The 19,101-nt window shown below is 47.2% G+C and overlaps 2 protein-coding genes across 2 annotated transcripts in view; both read right to left on the minus strand.

The window, feature by feature from the left end:
• Positions 1 to 1,004: 1,004 nt before the first annotated feature.
• On the minus strand, positions 1,005 to 8,316 carry LOC139048575 (uncharacterized). Its single transcript, XM_070522993.1, has 3 exons — positions 8,161 to 8,316; positions 3,544 to 3,664; positions 1,005 to 1,309 (listed from the first exon to the last, which is right to left on the minus strand). Exons 1-3 carry the CDS (start codon positions 8,255 to 8,257, stop codon positions 1,192 to 1,194), a joined length of 336 nt encoding a protein of 111 aa, XP_070379094.1. The 5' UTR covers positions 8,258 to 8,316; the 3' UTR covers positions 1,005 to 1,191.
• A 1,797-nt stretch (positions 8,317 to 10,113) lies between these two features.
• The window catches only part of LOC139049121 (uncharacterized), a 39,757-nt gene continuing 30,769 nt past the window's right edge, over positions 10,114 to 19,101 (minus strand). Inside the window, exons 10-15 of the mRNA XM_070524346.1 lie at positions 19,019 to 19,101; positions 16,297 to 16,507; positions 14,520 to 14,664; positions 13,226 to 13,480; positions 11,668 to 11,796; positions 10,114 to 10,463 (exon numbers count right to left, since the gene is read on the minus strand). The exon at positions 19,019 to 19,101 is cut by the window's right edge and continues 76 nt beyond it. Coding sequence (XP_070380447.1) covers positions 10,298 to 10,463; positions 11,668 to 11,796; positions 13,226 to 13,480; positions 14,520 to 14,664; positions 16,297 to 16,507; positions 19,019 to 19,101 — 989 coding nt within the window. The 3' untranslated portion in view covers positions 10,114 to 10,297. The remainder of the gene's footprint in view (positions 10,464 to 11,667; positions 11,797 to 13,225; positions 13,481 to 14,519; positions 14,665 to 16,296; positions 16,508 to 19,018) is intronic.

The raw sequence follows: 19,101 nt of genomic DNA on the forward strand, positions 1-19,101 counted from the left end.
ATCCGCATTTTGTGTTTTGTGCCCCGTTTTTCTGCCTATTGCTGTTTACGCGTTCAACACTTCGAAGCTGTAACGTCAAGGGGTTACGCGCAACATTATTTCTACTAATGTAGTGTGCAATACGTCTTGCGGTAAACACCATCACGCCAGGACTCTTCACACAATTTTTTAGACAAGCATTGCATGAACGACGCTATCAGCAATCAAGCGCTGCCCACTGCTGTAGCCGATCGCACATCTCGCTCATGCCCACTTTGAGAATTAGCCAAGAAATAGGTGGATTGTTCGAATTTAAGATCAGATATACATATTCTGGAATACTATGAAGTCCGCGTTGTCGAAAGGTGAAATCACATGGTTAACTAAATCACTAATAACAGTAAGAATCAGTGATAATTTACTGAAAGGCCGGCAAGAAACTCGAAAATAGAAAAAAGATTAAACAAGAAATTGGGTTGGACTCAATGAGACACTTCCGCCCAGCGGTGCAACCATCCCTGCTTCTGAACCCCAGAGTACAGGTTCTCCACAAAAGAAAAACAGTTTCAGTTGTCTGCCATTCGTTCGTACGCCTACCCGCTGTCTTCGTCCTTGCTGTAACACATTGAAAACTGTGCCCCGACCTACAATAGCACGTAAATCGCAATCACGCGAAACTGCAAGCCTTTACCGGAGCGAATTGTTTGGACACCAACAGGTTGTGTTCAAACCCAGCTCACAGCGATCTCTTCATCGGAGCAACACAAATAAATCTCTAAGGCTATGCTTGTGCGGGCTGCATGCACCTGAACCGATTGCTGGAGCCGGAAATGTGTCATGGCGGCTATGTCTGAGACATATACCTTTGTTTAAAGGTACGCCCATTGTGGTGTTAAGTATCGACGGCTGCTATCCCAAAAGCAACCATTTGCAAAAAATGAACAGGGATGCGCCACTCTACCGCCTCGCCCCCCCCCCTTCCACCGATACTGGCCGCACAAGAAATGACACTCACCAGGCAACTGTAAAAGGAGGAATTAAGTGTAGCAAGCGTTCCAACATGAATTCGTGTTGACTGAAATATTTGCGCCATTTCATCTGAATCGAGGTTTTTATCTTCTTAATCCTCTTTTTTGGTGGCTTGTGGTAGGTTTGCTTTAAGTACAGGAGGGACTCTTAAGCTTGTATGCTTAAGTTAAGCAACGAACACATTTATCCTGTGGCTGCGTCAGAGTTGGCGCAATCCATGATGGGGCAGCACTTGGGGTAGCCACCTTCGTGAGCCTTCATCTTGCATGGGCCATCGCCATCTACTTTCGTCATGCTGCACCTTAAGGAAAGAAGGAAGAGAAGGAAATTACATTTATAGGTTACTATTACTCTTCTGAAAGGAATGAAATGACCACAACGCGAACATGAAAAATGTGTTCTGCCAAGCATGGCTTCCGAGACTGCGCGCGCCTACTGAGCGCCGCTTCTAATATCGGAGGACACAAGCTAAGTGTGACACCTTAGATGTGAAACCCGCGCCGCGGCGATCTCAGAGGCCACGAGCTAAGCAATTGAGTGCTGCCGAAATCAGCAAGGTCAATAACGAAGTTACCTAAAAGAAGAGGTCGACTTGTTCGTTGAACTATACCTCGTACCTGCAACGCAAACCCATGTGGGTACTCTCACAAAGAACACTACCTACTACGTGAACAATTTCTCATGGTTAAAGGTTCGGACGTTGTACCACGGCCTCTACCTAGAAGTTGCTATAGGTACACCTGACACTAGAAAGGAGGCTAACATGCCCACACTAATGGGAGATAAACTCAACTAAACTAGAAGTGGGTGAACGCTGGTTAGCCTAGCTATTTCTGCGGCAATTCTTGAAATGGACCAAGTCTCATGAGAAGAAAAAATGTCATCCGTATTAAGTACCAGGCCCAAATTTAATTCTTACGACTTCCTCCTAAACAAATAACTGTCGCAGTTCAAGAAAAATTTTGGCTTGGTGCACGACATGACTCTCTTTCCGAGGTAGTCGGTAGACTCGGAGGTGGCCGTGGGAAAGCGAATCATCCACAACCCCAGGTCTGGAGGAGCGATGTGCTCTAAGCTGTCGTCTCAGTTTGGTGGAGGACAAGGCGGTAAAAGTGGTATAGTACCACGTTACTTTACATGGAGAAATAGAATTTCACTTGAGAAAGCAAGTTACACTCGGCGCTTGTACTTGTTCGTAAATTCTCTTGTCTGATGCCTCCTGTGTGTCATATGCGCCTCCTAAATATCTAGTCACGAAAACCTTCATTTGACATTGCAAGTTATGCTTGTGCTCGTTTGCACTCATTCGCGAACTCTGTCGTCTGAAGCAACTTGTATATCATGTGTATCTCCGAAATGTCGACGCGCGCTGAATTATTGTTGTTTTGCACAAGTCAACGTCGTCTTGTCTGAAGCCCCTTGTCTGCCGCATCAACCCCCCCCCCCCCGAAAAAAAAAAGAAAGCAAGGAAACCCAACTTATGCACACAGAGATTAAGGAGGGAACATGTTTCATTCGCCGAGTACTTGCTGGATAGCGTAACAATACCGTGTAGCAGTAAACATAGAGGCCTCAGCAAGGTGCGCTTTATCTGTGCCTTGCTTGAACGCTAATTGATAGGAAACAGCACATACGTCCACTGGTCCATGAATAGACATGTGAAAATCCTACACCAAGTTCTCCCCGTTACGGCTTCGTACAAGGAGACCTTTGGTCGTTTTTTTCCTAACATTCTTCGACTACAACGCTCCAATTGTTCAGCTATGTCCTTCCAATGGCGGTAAACTGCCTCGGTTCAGTTATTTATTACTGATTGTACACTAAAATGCATCTATATCTTTCTACCGATTGTGTATCGTGATAAACTGTACCATATGCACCCCTCGCACTATGCCTCTTCGTAGGCCTGTGAGGTCTTTCTAAAAAAAAATGTAGGTGACGAGCTCAGTAGTGACAAATGAAATACATTGTTATAACTTAGCCGAGAACATCGCCTGTTCGTTACTATATTCTTGTTTATCAAATAGTTTCGTATTGTGTAACTGATTTCTGTGCTGGTATTAAACTATTACTAGTTCTGCTTTATATGGCTTCTCGTTGTTCTTTCTACTGTGCGTTCCTGTTTCCAATACTGTAATTCTTTTCTTACATTGTGCTAGTTGCCTTTCCCTTATATATATATATATATGATGCGTAGAATCACAGGATCTGGCACAGAAATAGTTGAAGGAATAGAAGCGCGCAGGAAAAATAACAGGATCTTACTGTCGCTTCGGCCGGGATGCGGCGTATGCATATAGGCAGTGCATGACGTTGCCGACCTTTAAAAGTATGCATTATAGAATAGAAAGCTAGTGTTCACAGGAATTTCACCAACGTTTCACAGATGGTAGTTTTAAACAAAGAGATAAAGAACTAAAAAGAGAAGGAGTTGTCACACAAATGGGGTTCAGGAAAAGTGGGTACCCAACGCTGCTTAAGATATATCTTTCTTGAGGGGCCCTCCTAAAAAATTGCAAGACGCGAGCTACCTACCCATTACCGCTTACGAAGCCATGCGTGGCATTCACGCGGGAACAGCTCCAGCTTTCGCAGGGATCCACCAGGGAGATGCTCTGGTTTACCGGAACCTTTGTGCCCTGAACAATGCAGTTTCCTGTGGCAAAGCAGGAGAAGAAAAAAAAATATTACTAAACTGTGCGGTTAAATGTCTCAAAGCTGCACTGTGGGCTTGGAGCCACGGCGGTAGGAAAGAACAAGGAGAATGCACCCGCTCAACGCAGTTGAAGCCAAGCGAGTCGACCGAACACCTGATCATGGCGCCAGAGCCCGCGGTAGGTTTCAGTGCTCACGCTGTGCAGGCTATGGTGGCCGAGCCATAGCCGAGCCGCCAAACAAGTACGCATAGAATCAAAACTACCGGGTAACAATCATCCAACATGCAGAGTGTTGGAGGACACGCGTTGGGGCCACACTAAGGGGCGACACGGAAGGAAATAGGAAGTGTCCACGTCTCAACGACGCGACGTTCATATGAGGGATAGCCAGTCGTTTGTGCGCATGCGCGGGTAAGAGCGGGCGCGCGAGAGAAAATCCGGAGGCTTTTGCTCCTTGAATATATGACTCTGCCTAGGCACTACGGCGAGCGCGTGTTGCATGCCTTTGTCCCCTATACATGCCGGCATTGCGGAGGTCGAGTTTGTGAGGCAGTGGTGAGGCAGTGGACCACGGACGCCCCATTTGGTGATCGCTGTGTCTGAAGGAGCAACTTAATTTCTGACTGGTGTTGTACAAGTCGCGGGTCGCTTTTTTTTCGTCGCGACGATATATCGGATTTTTCACAAGCACTGCTCAAGGAGGGCACATGTAATCGGCAAACGGAAGCCTCAAGAGAGCACCTGAGGTCATAGTAAAGCAGGCGGCGCTGGATTTTCAGGGCATCCCAGGGATAGCGGGGGGTTCAAGACTGGAGGCAGGGCGGCACTTGGGTTGGGGCCGCGGAGGCCGAAGCGTGCCAGGGGGTGCTCGCACTAAAATTGCCTGCCCGCAATAGCGGACAGCCGATCTTACACACGCCTGGCAAGCGCAGGCCTCAGTGAGCCCCAACACACGGACAAGTCCGGGTTCTAGCTTTGTTGTCCCCTGTGCCACTTTGGTTCCCTGAAGGTGCCGCCAATAATGCGAAAGAAATGACAGGTTGTCGCAATTAGTGAAAAAACATGATTGAATAAATATAAGTACGTCCAGCCGTTCTAAAACTGGTAAAGCGCAACATAGAAAGGAAGAAACAAGCCGAGCCGGCCAGATACAGGAACCCCGACCGCACTACTGTCAGCCATAGCTGAGAAGCAGTGAAAGCAGATAAAGGACAGTGACACGGAAGCCCAACAAAGAAATACTGAACTAACGAGGCCGGTAGCCATACCATATTTGCATAACGCCTCTCACAGATTTAAAAAGATTGGCTGCAAGAGTAACGTGAAGTAGTGTTTTCTACGCCGGTTACGCTACGCAGGTTCTGTACTGTCGTAAATGCGCTCAATATGCGCACTACTGTCTGTTTGAACATGTAGAAGAAGCGTTTTGGGTCTTGCGTTGTTGGGGTTGTTTATTCAATACCACTACCATGCGGGAAGGGATATATAGGCCAAACTGGTCGCTGCCTCAATGAAAGGCTAAAAGAACATGATTAAAACGTGCACCGAGCTATACAGGGACACTTAGGAATTCACTGTCGCGACTGTAGATGTAATCCGAATTTTTATCGCTGTGAAGTGCTAAAAAAGTACCGATCACAACTTACGCGGGAGATTATTGAAGCTGATCTCATAGCAAGGGCTGGCAGCTATACGCGCGTTAGCGCGCCATCTTTGTGCCTATCTCCACAGGAAGTAAGATTTCTTGATCAGTTTAACCTCGCATGAAAGAATTGCGCGTTCTGTGACTCATGATGGTTTAGCCTTCTATCGGTGTGATGCTTTGTGAAGTGTTTTGACGCATGTTCGTCCTGATGCTTTCTTGTAGCTATATATTTCGTGCGACCTGCCAATAAACCAGTTGGAAGTCAGCGCTCTGTTCCTGAATCTGGCCGGCTTGGCTTGTTTCTTCTTTTCTGTGTTGCGCTATGCCAGTTTTAGAATGCAATACCAACTCACCCAATCATCAACCACAGTGTACGTCCAACCGCAAACTTGTGACGCTAAGTTCAGCACTACCGCGCCCCGCGACTTCTGCAACACCAATCAGAACTTTCCCTGTGAAGGTACGTCGGACAGACTTTTTCGCGCCTGCGGCGTGGTACTGGCCGGGTCAGTCATCATTGCCGGTGGCATTTCAGCCACTTGAGTATCAACTGCGGTTGCTAAGGCACTCTGCCTTCTAGATTTTCAATATATGCGGCCCAGGCACCACTACGGTCGTTACTGATGTCACAGAAACATCTGTGATGTTACATACAAGGTACATCGCCGTAACGCGCGAGAAAGCTACGATCCGCCACGACTTAGCTGGCTGCTTCACCTACTTCACCACGCCAGCAGCCAGCGTCCGGGCGTAAACAAACTCGACCCCACTCCGCTTGCCGGCACGCCTAGGGACACATGCCTACAACACGCGCTAAGAAACCTCCTGCGTAGTACCTAGGCAGGGTCATATATTCAAGGAGCAAAAGCCCCCATATTTTTTCTATCTCACGCCCACTCTTACTGGCACCTGCGCACAAACGACTGGTGATTCCTCAAATGAACGCCTCGTGTCTCAACGTGTCTCAAATCCACGCCTCAAAGAGTGGCGCCTTCTGGATTTTAGAAGTGGATGTTGAAGGTCATGCTTTTGCTGGTTGAGTACGGCGATACGATTTCAGGAACCGGAAACACGTCAAAGACGACGGGTTTTGGGAGCAACCCATTGATTCAGCGCATGCTTGCCGGGGCTGGCAGTGCATGAGGTCATGCTCGCCTTCCGCTAGCTTGCCCATGAGTGAGGCCTGGCGAAGCGTTTCGGATCTACTTTGATCGCATACGGTGTTCTGTAGAACGCGTTCCTGAATAACCCTTAACAAGCCTTAACAAGCCTTAACACAGCAAGAAGCAGCTAGTTGGCGGAGTCTGCAAACTGGAACCTTCTCTAACTTACATATACTATATAAGCAAGAAGCGCCTTCCACAATTTAAGAACACATGCCCGTGGTGCGAGGCAACCCCCACGCTTTACCATATAACCTGGGAGTGTAAACGTAACTACACATTCCACCAACACAAAACCCCGAGTGCGGAGCAGTGGGAGAGCCGGCTCACCAGCTGCGAGCTAGCCGCCCAAAGGGCAATGGTGCAGCACGCAAGCGAAGCAGCGCAGCTCAGTGGAGCCCTGGACTAGGGGCCCAACCCTGCTAAGAAGGTCAAGTGTCTGCAGCAATGAAGACGAAGACCGAACGCTAAACCCTTAATGGACTAAATAAAGTTTTCTTTCTCTCTCTCTCTCCTGAATACAAGCGTACAAGAACGTTTTCACATTTTGCTCCAGCTGAAATGCGGCCGTCACGATCAGCAATCGATCCCGAGACCTCGTGCTCAGCAGTAGGACACCATAGGCACTGAGCCACCTACGGTGTGTACCCGTAAAGAAACAACTGTTTCGCCAAATTTCTTCTGACTTTTTTTTCAATTAGTGGGTAGTGCAACAGACTATGGCCGAAGGAAGGCGTGAGCCCTCTAGCAGTCATAGTTTGCAGCATGACAGGGGCACATGCAGTCACGATAGGTGGTCGTTCTGCCACACAGCGTCTGCTGCGAACATATTCAATTTGTTTTTGATAGTACATAAGCCGTGGTGCCTGCAAGTATAGCTCGCCAGCACGAACTGAAAAAAAAAATCCACTTAAATGTTCTATGGACTTGTGCATGCCTCAAGTACGCATCGATTAGTAGTCACATATGTCTAGTTGCGATATTCTTACAACGCTACAGCAGGGTTATCTGGATGCGACTAAAATTGTCCATGGTATTTATTTGTAATGTTGTTTGGATAGCTGTCTATAGGATGTGTGCAATGCATAAAACATCATGTTCTATGTACTGTACATGTCCATAGGACATGGTTCGGTACGAGACAGACAGGCCCATTGCCTACACAATATTGATATCGTGACAATGTGGTGGCCACATAGTCACTTCCTTGCTGCACGCCAGTATGGCGCCCACTGCTGGAGCTGTGTTCAGCGTTGCGCTGTCGGCTGCCGGCATGATAGGTCTTGCTTAAATCACTGGCCAAACAACGGTCGCTTCTCAGCAACATAAACAAATCTCAAAGGCCATGCTTTTGCTAACTGCATGCGCCGGAAACGATTGCGCAGCCGGTACCACGTCATAGATGCCATGTTTTAAACACCATCTATAGACGCCTCCTTAGGACAATTTTAAGCACGAAATTTCCAAATCCATAGGTCTGGTATATATTTAAGGTGATAGTACATTTCACAGATTATGCATCAGAAGATGGAAGCGTCTACACCTGGGCCTAATTAGGCACGCCTAATTATAAGATACTTAAAAATGCGCACACTGTGAAACTGGCTTAGATCATGTCTGGTCAGCGCCCACCTGCCAGCTGGTCACTAGCCTAGTCATCTAATGTTTGGAGGGCCACAGAACTCACCGTCAACAATGGACACGTAATCGAACCAGGTGGATTGCTCCAACCCTGGAAAGAGCTGGGCAACCAGGAAAAGCAGTAATGCTGCTGCCGACCGCATGATGAACTGTTCACACTCTAAACACCTGCCTACTTCCTTCTCTTCTAGCCAAAGAAATCCGACATATCTGATAATGATGACTGTGATGACGTTGCCCCCTGAGGATGACCAACATCCACTGCGGGGGATAGGTGAAAAACTCGGGCGCTGTCCCCGGGTGGTGTTTTAAATCGCGCCTACAGCGACGGCGCCCTCGGAGTAGCATAATGGATCTCGAAGGCCATGCTTTTGTGCACTGCATGCACCGGAAGCTATTATAACAGCCAGAATCGCGTCAGTCCAACGACGTTTTTAAGATCTTCTACTACGAGAACGAAGCGATCAATTAAAATACGAAAAAAAACATAAGGAGCACGTAGTATTGCAAGCATTGCAAATCAGTAAAAGAAAATATAAAATAAAATTATAATAAAGCAATGAGGGAATGCGATAATGCAGATATCGCAGAGTCAGAACTAAATATTTCGAATTTCTTATACGGGAAAATTGAATTCGAGATTATTTAGGAAAGTAAAAAATTGTTGCAGATCATCATCATCATCATCACATCATCATCATCATAATTTTTACCTACTGCAGGACGGAAGCCTCTGGCTCACAGTGATATCCTCACTGTGTATTGCATCGGCTGAATCCTCCATATGGCTGCAAAACTGCAAATTTGACCACATCACCGTATACTCGGTCGTTCTGTGATTTCGTCGCCATGGCGCCGTTAGGAACGCATTATCGTGCTGTCATTCCTTGTGGTGCTTAAACATGAATGTATTTATCGTTTTTCTTGTTGGGAATCCACTTACAGCAAATTTCCATCTTTAACAATGGAAAACTTAGACCAGACAGTGAAGTAGACGCATTACAAGCGTTGGCTCGCTGTTGAAGTTTATCCGGTGCTTGCAACGTGGCATAAAGAGAAACAAGGAACTGGGATCTTCAACAGCGCTCAGACAGACAGTGACACACATGAAAACGCCAAAACACAGCGCCAACTTCCATATGTTTATTTCTGAAAAGGTACGTGTCTTTGAATGCGCATGTAAAGAAAAGTGTGATTTCAGGTAAAGGATGCCGTGTGTACATGACGTTTTAAATATCTACTGGCGTATTAAAGATAAATGCCAGAAAAGTGCGTTAGCATTAATACGTCGCACCTCTTTGAGGACCCGGATCTATCATTTAAACCGCGATTACCAAATCGCAAAGTGTTGCTCAAAAAGCTCCATCGACACACGTCCTGCCTCTTCGAGGAGCGAAGTGGAACTGCCGATAGTCCAAAGCTGACTACCTTCAGTTGCTGTACGAAGCGTGACGTACTTTACATGAAATCACACTTTTGTTGACGTGAGCAGAAAGTCAATAAAAAAGACATGTGCCTTTAACGAAAGAATGAGTTGGAGGTTAGCGTCACGTGTTGTTGCTTCCATGCCTATTCCTGTCTTTTGGAGCGCTATTGAAGATTCCGGTATGACAGACCAACTAGCCCAAATCAATAAGTTGGTCAAGAAACAAGTAAGCTGAGCAAACAACACCACACACAAAAGGCCAGAGACATTTTTATACCTGCAAGTATTAACGAACTAGCATGTAAACACATTCATAAAGTACAGCAAGATGGATAGGCGGGCCAGTTGGCAGACGTTCACTTTCGGAGCTTTTAATGCACAACAAAAGAGAAGTGTAAGACTGTGACACAGAGAGAAAGGCCTTGTCCTGTCGTTTCTCTGTCTTAAGGTTTTTTTTTTTATACGCTCCAAAGTTTCCCGATGTGACTACGGATGATCAGTCAAGACACAAAAATCAGAGCCGCGAAGATGCGAGTCTAAATTCCGATTACCATTAAACAACAAAACAAGAGCTTCCATTATCACTGCGAGATTACTGCATTGCACAAATAGATCCGATACGTTTATACTGGACCACTCAAGAAGAACGCTGCCCAGATAGCCGAGCTGGCCTGGTGGCAGATGAGACACCAGTCAGTCACAAAACTCTGCACCCGAGACAGCGTAATTAGGAAGCACTGGGGTCAAGTATCTACGGTCAGTAGAGCGCTCGAAGCAGCGGCCACCGGCCGAGTCCGCAGTGCCCCGCGTAATCGTCGTACGCGAGTGCGGCGGCGGCGACGCACTCGTGCCCGAAGTCGTGAACTACGTAGGCCTGCTCCAGCCGACGTCGAAGGTCGTCGGGCCCGGCCGAAGCTATCACCCTGCGATGCGCAATGACGTATATATACCGTTAATGCGGTATAGCCGTTATCAGGCGCACTCCCCACACAATTTGTGGGTATGAACAGTAGTGAAGGCGCGACAATGACGGTGGACAAAGAGAAGACACACAAACACACAGGGCGCCACCGTCGTCCACGATCCACCTCTTCGTCCACCATCACTGTCGGGCGTTCACTTCAGATCATGCTTAACCAGCACGCCCAATTATCCCTCCTAACGTTGTGGGTATCCGTTTGACGAAAAAAACAAATGTGAGCAGATCCCGAGGGCAGCGTAATCTGACACGGAGTCACAAAGGGCTATAGTTTTCGCGAGGGAAGAGCGCGAGAAACTAGCACGGTATACGCACGCTTCAGGTATTTCACGGAGTCACTTTGACACAAGAGGACGCGGACGTGCCATCTTGGCGTAATCATTAAAAGCATTAGACTGCTGTGCTCGAAGACAGAGGTTGGCGACTACGCCATTGATCACTCATTTTTTTTTACAGCATTATACAGGCGGACTTAAGCCAATATCGATCTAACAGAAAGCTCGAGGTGTACTTGAGCGCATGCGCGATAGCTTCGCAGTGTTCGCGATTCGCAAGAAATATGAGGTATAGAAAACCAACATCTTTTGTGAGGTATTTTGTTTTCTGTGCTCTTTTGCAAAAAACAGCCAAGAGATGAAAAGGTACTGTCAAGAACAGCTCAGTTCTAAGGAATCAATGTGAACTGAAACTGGAAAATGTAACCATGCATGGTATGAATCAAGAGTTGGATTCATGCCGTTATGATTGTGAGAATAATAACTAGCATGGATCCCAACTAGCCTTGAGCTAGGGATCCAGGCGTCCTGTACAATATTTCCTGCGTAGTTGTCCTATTTCGAATAAACTTCAACTTCAGTTCACATTATAGCTGACTGTATACGGCAGTAACCATCACCTGGACCCGCCGTGGTTGCTCAGTGGCTATGGTGTTGGGCTGCTGAGCACGAGGTCGCGGGATCGAATCCCGGCCACGACGGTCGCATTTCGATGGGGGCGAAATGCGAAAACACCCGTGTGCTTAGATTTAGGTGCACGTTAAAGAACCCCAGGTGGTCAAAATTTCCGGAGTCCTCCACTACGGCGTGCCTCATAATCAGAAAGTGGTTTTGGCACGTAAAACCCCAAATATTATTATTATTAACCATCACCTGGGGGCGCTGTTGCTCTCCCGCACGAGCGCCGTGCATCCGGGCTCGTTGAGGAGCGGCTGATTTCGGTAGCCCGCCTTGTTCAGGCAGTGGTCGCTGTAGGGCACCACCGAGCTCACCACGAAAAGGCTGCGCAGTGTTATAAGCAGTGTGCGGCTCTAGGTTGCGCACTCTCACCTGGCACTCCCTTCTGAGGACGAGGTCTGCTTGGCTGACTTCATACGCGTTTGCCATATTTGAGATCTGGCTATATTTTCTTTATTTGCAACACTGCTACTCTCGTTTGAGAGCGTGGCAGCTGGGCGATACAGTATACATGTATATCAGTACGCATCTAGGCGGAACAGTTAATTGAAAAAAAAGGGGCGAAAAAAGAAAGCCCTTGCCCAAGGATGGCAATATAAGAAGGAAGCTGACTTTAGGAACAAAATCGCATGTTTTCACATGACAGTTAATTAACATGACGGTATATAACCTTTTAAATGATTCGATCATTGCCTCCACCAAAGCGGTACTCTGTAACGATACATATCACTCGGAAGCAAAGTGGAAGTAACTAAGGTTATCAGAATGTTCAGTTTGCCCCTAAGAGCTTGTATATAACCTCTTAACAGAAAGAGCCAGTTTTGTTCATTTGGAATGCCATAGGAACCCGAAATAGGCACCAAAGTGTAGGTCTGAGCGACGAAAGAAGCAAGAATTAGTCGCAGTGCAATTAGTGCCGACATAGTCAAATATTAACTACACTGCAGCAAAGACTGCTCAATCTCCGGGATCGCCCCCTTGGCTTCTTGGTCAAATAAGGCAAGGGTCAACCAAGTGCCGACGCTAAGGAAGACAGGGCGAATGTAACTGAGTGGGAAAGACGATACGCATAAGATGAAAAATGAGCGAGTAATGAGCATAGAAAATAGACAACAGAATGCGGAGATATGAGCAACATTTAACGATCGAATCGTTTGAGCCACCGCGTACATCGCCTTTGTCTTCTTTATCGTGAACACTTTGTTGAGCCTTTCTTTTATATAAGCTTCTGCTGGTCTGGACTACATTTTTTTTTTGCCTTAATAAAAGTCAGTCTAACACAGACCACGTGACATTCGTTCCACGCATTGTTGTTGCTGGGGCCTGGTAGAAATCGCCTGCACCCGCGGGACTGGACGGACCAGGCATCTCCATGGAAATAATATGGAAGTAATTCTGATTCCTAATAATCAATATGTTATATTACGATGCGGTATACTGTATATGGTTCCTGTGGAAGCTTCGCTACCAGGTATATTTACATTGCTCTAAACATCAACCAATGATTTTTGTTATCTCCCGCGCACGCTTCAATCATGCCAACGCTAACTCTGGGATGATCGCCGCGTGGGTCACATTGCGTAGCCTAGATGCTCAAGAGCGCATGCGCGCTAGGTTCTTTCACGCCAAGAACGCTGTAACGAAATGGGCGAATTTGTAGCATTTCATTTAACCGCTCCAAGAAAGCTTCGCTTACCCGCATAGATTCCGATATTGATATGTTTTTATTGGAAGGACACAGCGAAACGCGTACCCTTTGCTCAAGTTGGAGGGCTGGGCGAAGCTCCGGTAATAGACGACGGAAGCTAGCGACACGGTGTGGCAGAGCTGCACGCTGAGGTTGGCAGTGGTCTGCTGTTGCTGCAGCTCCGAGGCAGCTGCCATCATGCGCCGAACCCTCCACAAGGAGGCAGCCACCTGAGGCAGGGCTGCGCCGGGGCAGCTCGGCTGACCGGTGTAGTCCTCGGCCAAAGTCTCGTCAGTGTTCACGACCAACATGTCGGCGAGGCTGCACCAAGCAATTACGAGAGGTGGCTTCGTTGCTGAACCGTGTAGCGTACTCTAGGAGCACGTTGTGGCGGACACTAGAGTGTTTTAACTCAACTGTGTGGTACTCTGCACCGGCCAAGCCTCTTTGATGCGTTGCATATTGCAATCACTCAGTTCAACCCTTGGGCGCCGCCGGGCAGCCACCATTGAGGGTATGAGCCATTGTCCATTGCTGCGCGTCTCATATGTGGGTCTATTCTCTTTTAAGTTTGCTATGTTTGTTATTAAGTTGCTTCTATTTTTATGCGTTGCATATTGCAATCACTCAGTTAAGCCCTTGGGCGCCGCCGGGCAGCCACCATTGACCTTCAGCGCAACCACGTGACGTGACGTCACGACAGCCGGAGTAAAAGCTGGGCCCCAACTCGCGCAATATGCAACGCATTCTCGGCTTAACCAAGCTCAGCCTGGCCATTTTTTTTTTTTACAAAAATCGCTGGAATTTGAAAAACCTGGAAAAGGATTACTCAAGCGTCGGGCTACAATCAACCCAGGTACCTTTAGAGAAAACAATGTCAGAATTCAGTAAAATGCACATTCTCAGACATATTTTAAAAAAAGACAGACAAAACTGATCAACATACATTACTCTAAGTACACCAACAATCTTATGGATTTGTCTTTTGCAAATTCATCGTAAGCACGGCTGCTTTACGGAGACTGTGAACTTACATTCGAGATTTGCTCTAGCGGATGTTGCGCCTTTCCAAACTTCGTGCTTTACGTATTAATGAATGTTACCCAGATGCAGCAATTTTCGTTAAAGCTATGAAGCCCTAAATCACAAGTCCGCTTGCTACACTCGACAGAATTGTGCTCCCTCTCTCAAGTGCAACAAATGTATTTCAAATTGTTTTAAACGGTTGTCTAGTGAGACCGTATCTGCGTTTCATTCGTAATGGGCCAGATAAAACGTAGTTGGCCTTGCGCTACAGACTTTGCCTGATCTCTAGGTTATTCTCAGTGCACAATTATAAAGATTGTAAACGACCACGCACCTAGCAATATTGCTGATATCAAAGCGTTTGGCAAGCATTGCCTCCTTGTACGGAAGCGCCACTGAGAGAAGACGAGTGCTGTGCCGCAGGAATTGCAGGAGTCTCACAAAAGTGACGAAATCATCGTCCACCTCACAAGGACCACCTGCAGAGGAAGCGATATTGAGGGACTTAAAAGGCGCTTGACTTAATACCACCTCCCAGCAACGTCCTACAGACCACTAAAAGGTCTGCAAGTGATCAACAATGTCAAAGCAAGACATGATACTGGAGCCAACCCTTCCACAAGAAGGCTTGTTCACAAAAACACCGTGGTCAGCTAGCTGGTGCATAACACAGAAGTTTACAGCTCAGAAAGACCAAGACAGTGCGTAGGACTGGTACTCCTTTTCTGTTTATTGGGTTCGGACACAACGACAGCGCTTAATTCTGTAAGAATGGTGATATTATTTTTCAGTGTTGAGTTGCAGGGTGGTAAACTTGATAGTTTCGTTTTTTTTAGATCTTGCAACTTCAGCAATTTCTAAAATTAAAAATTGACAGTATAAAAAATTTCCTTTGCTCGCAATCAATACATTTCGACTTTTTCTTTGATGTGCAACAAAACTTATATCGATTTTGGTGCTGTGGTTGCCATGAATGACGATTCCTTCATTTTCATGTATATATATAGGAACCCCTCTGCTAAAGCTTTCTATTAAAACAAGCTTCATCTGTATAAATATTAAAATTTGTAGGTCTTTTTCGGCAAACTGCGGCGCTTTACTTACAATCTTTCGGCGGTTCTGTGCATGGGGCATACGTTTCTTCCCTAGAATGTCCTGTAAACTGTGTTAGCCCTCCTCGTTTTCTTGCACTATAAGTTGTACGTCTTGGTTACGCACCAAGTCACAAAAACAAAGTTTTGTAAGTTGGTGTATATCTGTTAGCACAATGAGCGAAGAGAGACAAACGCCCAAGGAAGCGCTGATAAGGCGAGCGCAAACTGCGATCTGAACGTTCAGCACGTTCATTTAAATGTTCCAAGAAGGCGTGACCTGGAAAAAGCCCACAGTTACCTATAAATGTAAATTCACAAGACCAAATTGGCATTATTAGAATGCTGCAGCGCATAGATGCAATAGTCGCACAACTAGAACACGAACAAGAACAAGCAAGCGTCTCTTCCACTCCACAATCTCTCTCTCTCTCTCTACTGGAAGGCGATGAGCAAAACGAGAACAAGGTGAAAGCAGGAGCCAGCGTTTCGACAAGTGGACTTGTCTTCTTCTAGACGTTTTGCTCGTCGTCTTGAATTTCCATCTCCCGCCTTTCCCGTGTTTTCCCTGCCTCTCCCTACTGTAGTCAGATAGCGTTACCATAGGCTAGGCCTTAATCCATCGATATTGAGAATGAGTCTCATTAAGTGTGCAAAGATAATGTTCCAACCTGCCTATCAAGGAAATAGGGAAGTCAGCAAAAGTCTACAACACAATTAACTTCCGGTGAAGCCACAAATGGGTCAGAAATGGATACCCCTTTGGTCCTAAGCGGGCAGGCTGTACGCGCCATGTTGGACAATTCTATTCGTACAGTGGCAGACAGACAAGACAAGACAGACTCTCTATCTCTCTATTATATATATATTTTATTATTAATGTTTTTATCTCTCTCTTCTTGCGGCCACGTAATTTTACAGTCAAGGTTGCCAGCCGATCCTGGATGAGGCAGCCAATATTATCTCGATTTCAGAGCCGACCCCGTGACTGACGAAGCGCACCGGCCCCCGAGAGCTTACCGGGGTACCGCCAGTCCAGGTGCGCGCCGTCGAAAGACCACGCCTGCAGCCACGACGTGAAATTCCGGACGAAACCCTGCAGCGTCGTCGCGGACTCCCGGGCGAGCCTCGAGAAGTCGCCGGCGTCGCCCAGCTCGCCGCCCATCCAGCCCAGAAGGCGAGGTGCGTGCGCGTACCGAGACTTGTCCGGCAGCCGGCGAGCCAGCGTCGGCTGCCCCGCGGCAACGAGAGAACGCGAACGCAAGCGACACTTGTTAAGCTATGTCGGCGAAGCGCTAAAAATAGAAAACACGTGGCCTTGTTTCATAAAGAACACCACATAATTCCATTAACCGAGAAGATGCCGTCGCGTGACCGACAGTTTCAAAATAATTCATTTACCCTGCCTCCTTTTATCTTCACCTGTTCCACCCTACACAATATCCCTCGCACTATCCCTACTGTGGAGCAAAGCCCACAGCGTATCATTGCACCTGCGAGTGCCCAATCTCTCCGGGTTACTCCCCTATTCCTTCAAGTTCACCTGCCTCTTTGGCGATGCGCTGACCAGCTTAGACCCTCAAGAGCAGCGACGGCTGATCCGGCGGGCACGCGGAGGGGCGCGAGCCAATGGGGCCCTGAACTAAGGGCTCCAGCCTACGAGAAAGTAACCCCGTCTCATTACAAATAAAGGTTTCTCTCCCCCTCTCTCTCTCTCTCTCTCAACTTTGAGCAAGGAAATATGGACTAGACTAATTTGTTCGTATGCTAGTGGTTAACAGCTCAAGCTTATCCTTACGCCATCACCCTTTGCGAACTACCGGGTTACCTGAGACGTGGATGGCAGTATCCGACCTGTTCGTGGCATCTTTTGGCGGATAGTTTAACCATAGAGGACGAGCCACTTAGCTTTAGTACAGTATACGCAAAGCCTTTGCCTACGCTATGAAATAGCAGATCCAAATTGCACATGCACAGGACGCTAACGGATAGCTCTGACTTGTCCGTAAAGGAATTAGGACTGCGAAACGCGGGATTACTGGAGAGGCGTGTGGCACAAACAAGGCTGGTAGTGACATCTTGTGATAGACAGTTTAACGAGAGAGCACCCAAGGCCAGTATACTGCAGTAACCCACCATATTCCACTCAACTGCTGTTGTGAAGCTTCAGTTGTGAGATAATCGTTAACACGCTCACTTTTGTTCATGATTTTTCCTTCGACGAGAGCACTTAGGTGAGGCAAAAGTGTTTAAAACGTATTGTTCCTGTGCAAAACGTGACAACATATAGCTATCGTCATTCATTTAAGTAAGTATAGATTAGGCGGTCTTACGGACCAAAACTGCGGTCTGATTATGAGGCGAACCATCGCGGGGGCACTCAGGGTTACTTTTCACTACTTGTGCTTCTTTGACGCGCACCTATGTGTAAGTGCACGGGCATCTCTCTCTTTTTTTTTGCGCTTCACCTTCATCAAAATGCGCCTGCAGCTGCCTGAATCAAAGAGGCTACCTCGAGCTCAGCTGAACAACACGTCCACTAAGCTGCCGCGGCGGGTCTACCTGCTTTGCTACTGCCATCCCGATTCTAAGCTAATTTACGCCCTGAATTCCGTATAGGGGGCAAAACGATCGATAACTCACAACTATACAGCCCTAAAAGGTGTGAGGATCTGAGTTATAGGTCGATTTACGTTCTTGTGCAGTCCTAAGGGTTCAAATTGGTTTACAGTGCACGGCTGCGCTAATCCCACAATTTGTAAACGCTAACAAGTTTACGGATAGTCTAGGACACTCTATTAAGTGCTTTGTGGGTTCCGTATACGCGAACGCCACCTTTCGGGTATAGCGTTGCGGCTTTGCATGGCTCGCGTGGTTGGTATAACAATATGGCAACTCTCATGCCTCACTGTTCAACCGGAATGCGGCCTTGTCGCTTGCTGTTCTTCGCGACAGCGAAGCATAAAAGATAAGATAAGCTGTCGCTTAGTCGCATCTCTCTTTGAGCATAAAAAATGTGTTAGCGATGTCTTGCCATCATTAACTATCAGCAGTCTGTTCCGGCGCTGCTGGGCATAACAAAAGATGTTGCCGTGCATGTGCTTTCATTTTTGTACACTAGATGAATATAAAGGGCTTGGCGTTGGTCATATGTTGGCAATGCGAAACGGTCTCCTAAAATTCTGGTTGAAAACTTGTACATTAGCGTGAGCGTAGCTATTCGGCTGTGTCCACGCAAACATTTGTAGCTGGTGGCAGCATCGTAAGTGGCCGGAAGCGTCAGAATGGTGAACACGCAGCAGCCATTTTTTTTCTTCTGTCAGAACACCCACGTAACACGTGTCTAGGCCACGTGTCTAGGCCACGTGTCTATAGGCGGTGTTGCTCTAGCCCTCCGAGCGCGAGCCGCGCATTCCCCGTCGAGCAGGACATCACGACAACGGCGACGGCGCCGACTGCGTTTTCGCACCTAGAGTGTCCGTATAACTGGCGAGAAAAAATAAATTTACGGTCTAAATGAACACAAGATTTACTCGTTATGGGCGGTAGAGTTGAATTCATTTTTTTCTTTTATTTCATTTCAACAAACCTCATCGTGTTTGGCGTAGTGCTTGTCGTCTCATCTAATATGTGGGGTCTTGTCTGACGCACTTTCTTAGCACGTTGGTTACGCGCAAAGCCAGCCCACGGGCGCGCCAGTAGGAGCCCCCCTCTCTCTATGCGCGTCGTCGGGTATACATACCTGCTTCGAGAGTAGTCCGGCCTTGTCCAGGTAGAACTGTCCGTAGACGACGTCGGTGCACAGGCTGAAGAGGTCCTCCAACA

The sequence above is a fragment of the Dermacentor albipictus genome, chromosome 8, assembly GCF_038994185.2.
Source record: "Dermacentor albipictus isolate Rhodes 1998 colony chromosome 8, USDA_Dalb.pri_finalv2, whole genome shotgun sequence".
Classification (NCBI taxonomy): domain Eukaryota; kingdom Metazoa; phylum Arthropoda; class Arachnida; order Ixodida; family Ixodidae; genus Dermacentor; species Dermacentor albipictus.

Excerpts from the sequence above, each read along its gene's own strand:
- LOC139048575 (XM_070522993.1), bottom strand. The coding sequence starts at position 8,257 with ATGCGGTCGGCAGCAGCATTACTGCTTTTCCTGGTTGCCCAGCTCTTT. Across the intron at positions 3,665-8,160 it reads TTACGTGTCCATTGTTGACG|GAAACTGCATTGTTCAGGGC; the intron begins GTGAGTTCTGTG and ends GCTTTGCCACAG. Across the intron at positions 1,310-3,543 it reads GGCTTCGTAAGCGGTAATGG|GTGCAGCATGACGAAAGTAG; the intron begins GTAGGTAGCTCG and ends TCTTTCCTTAAG.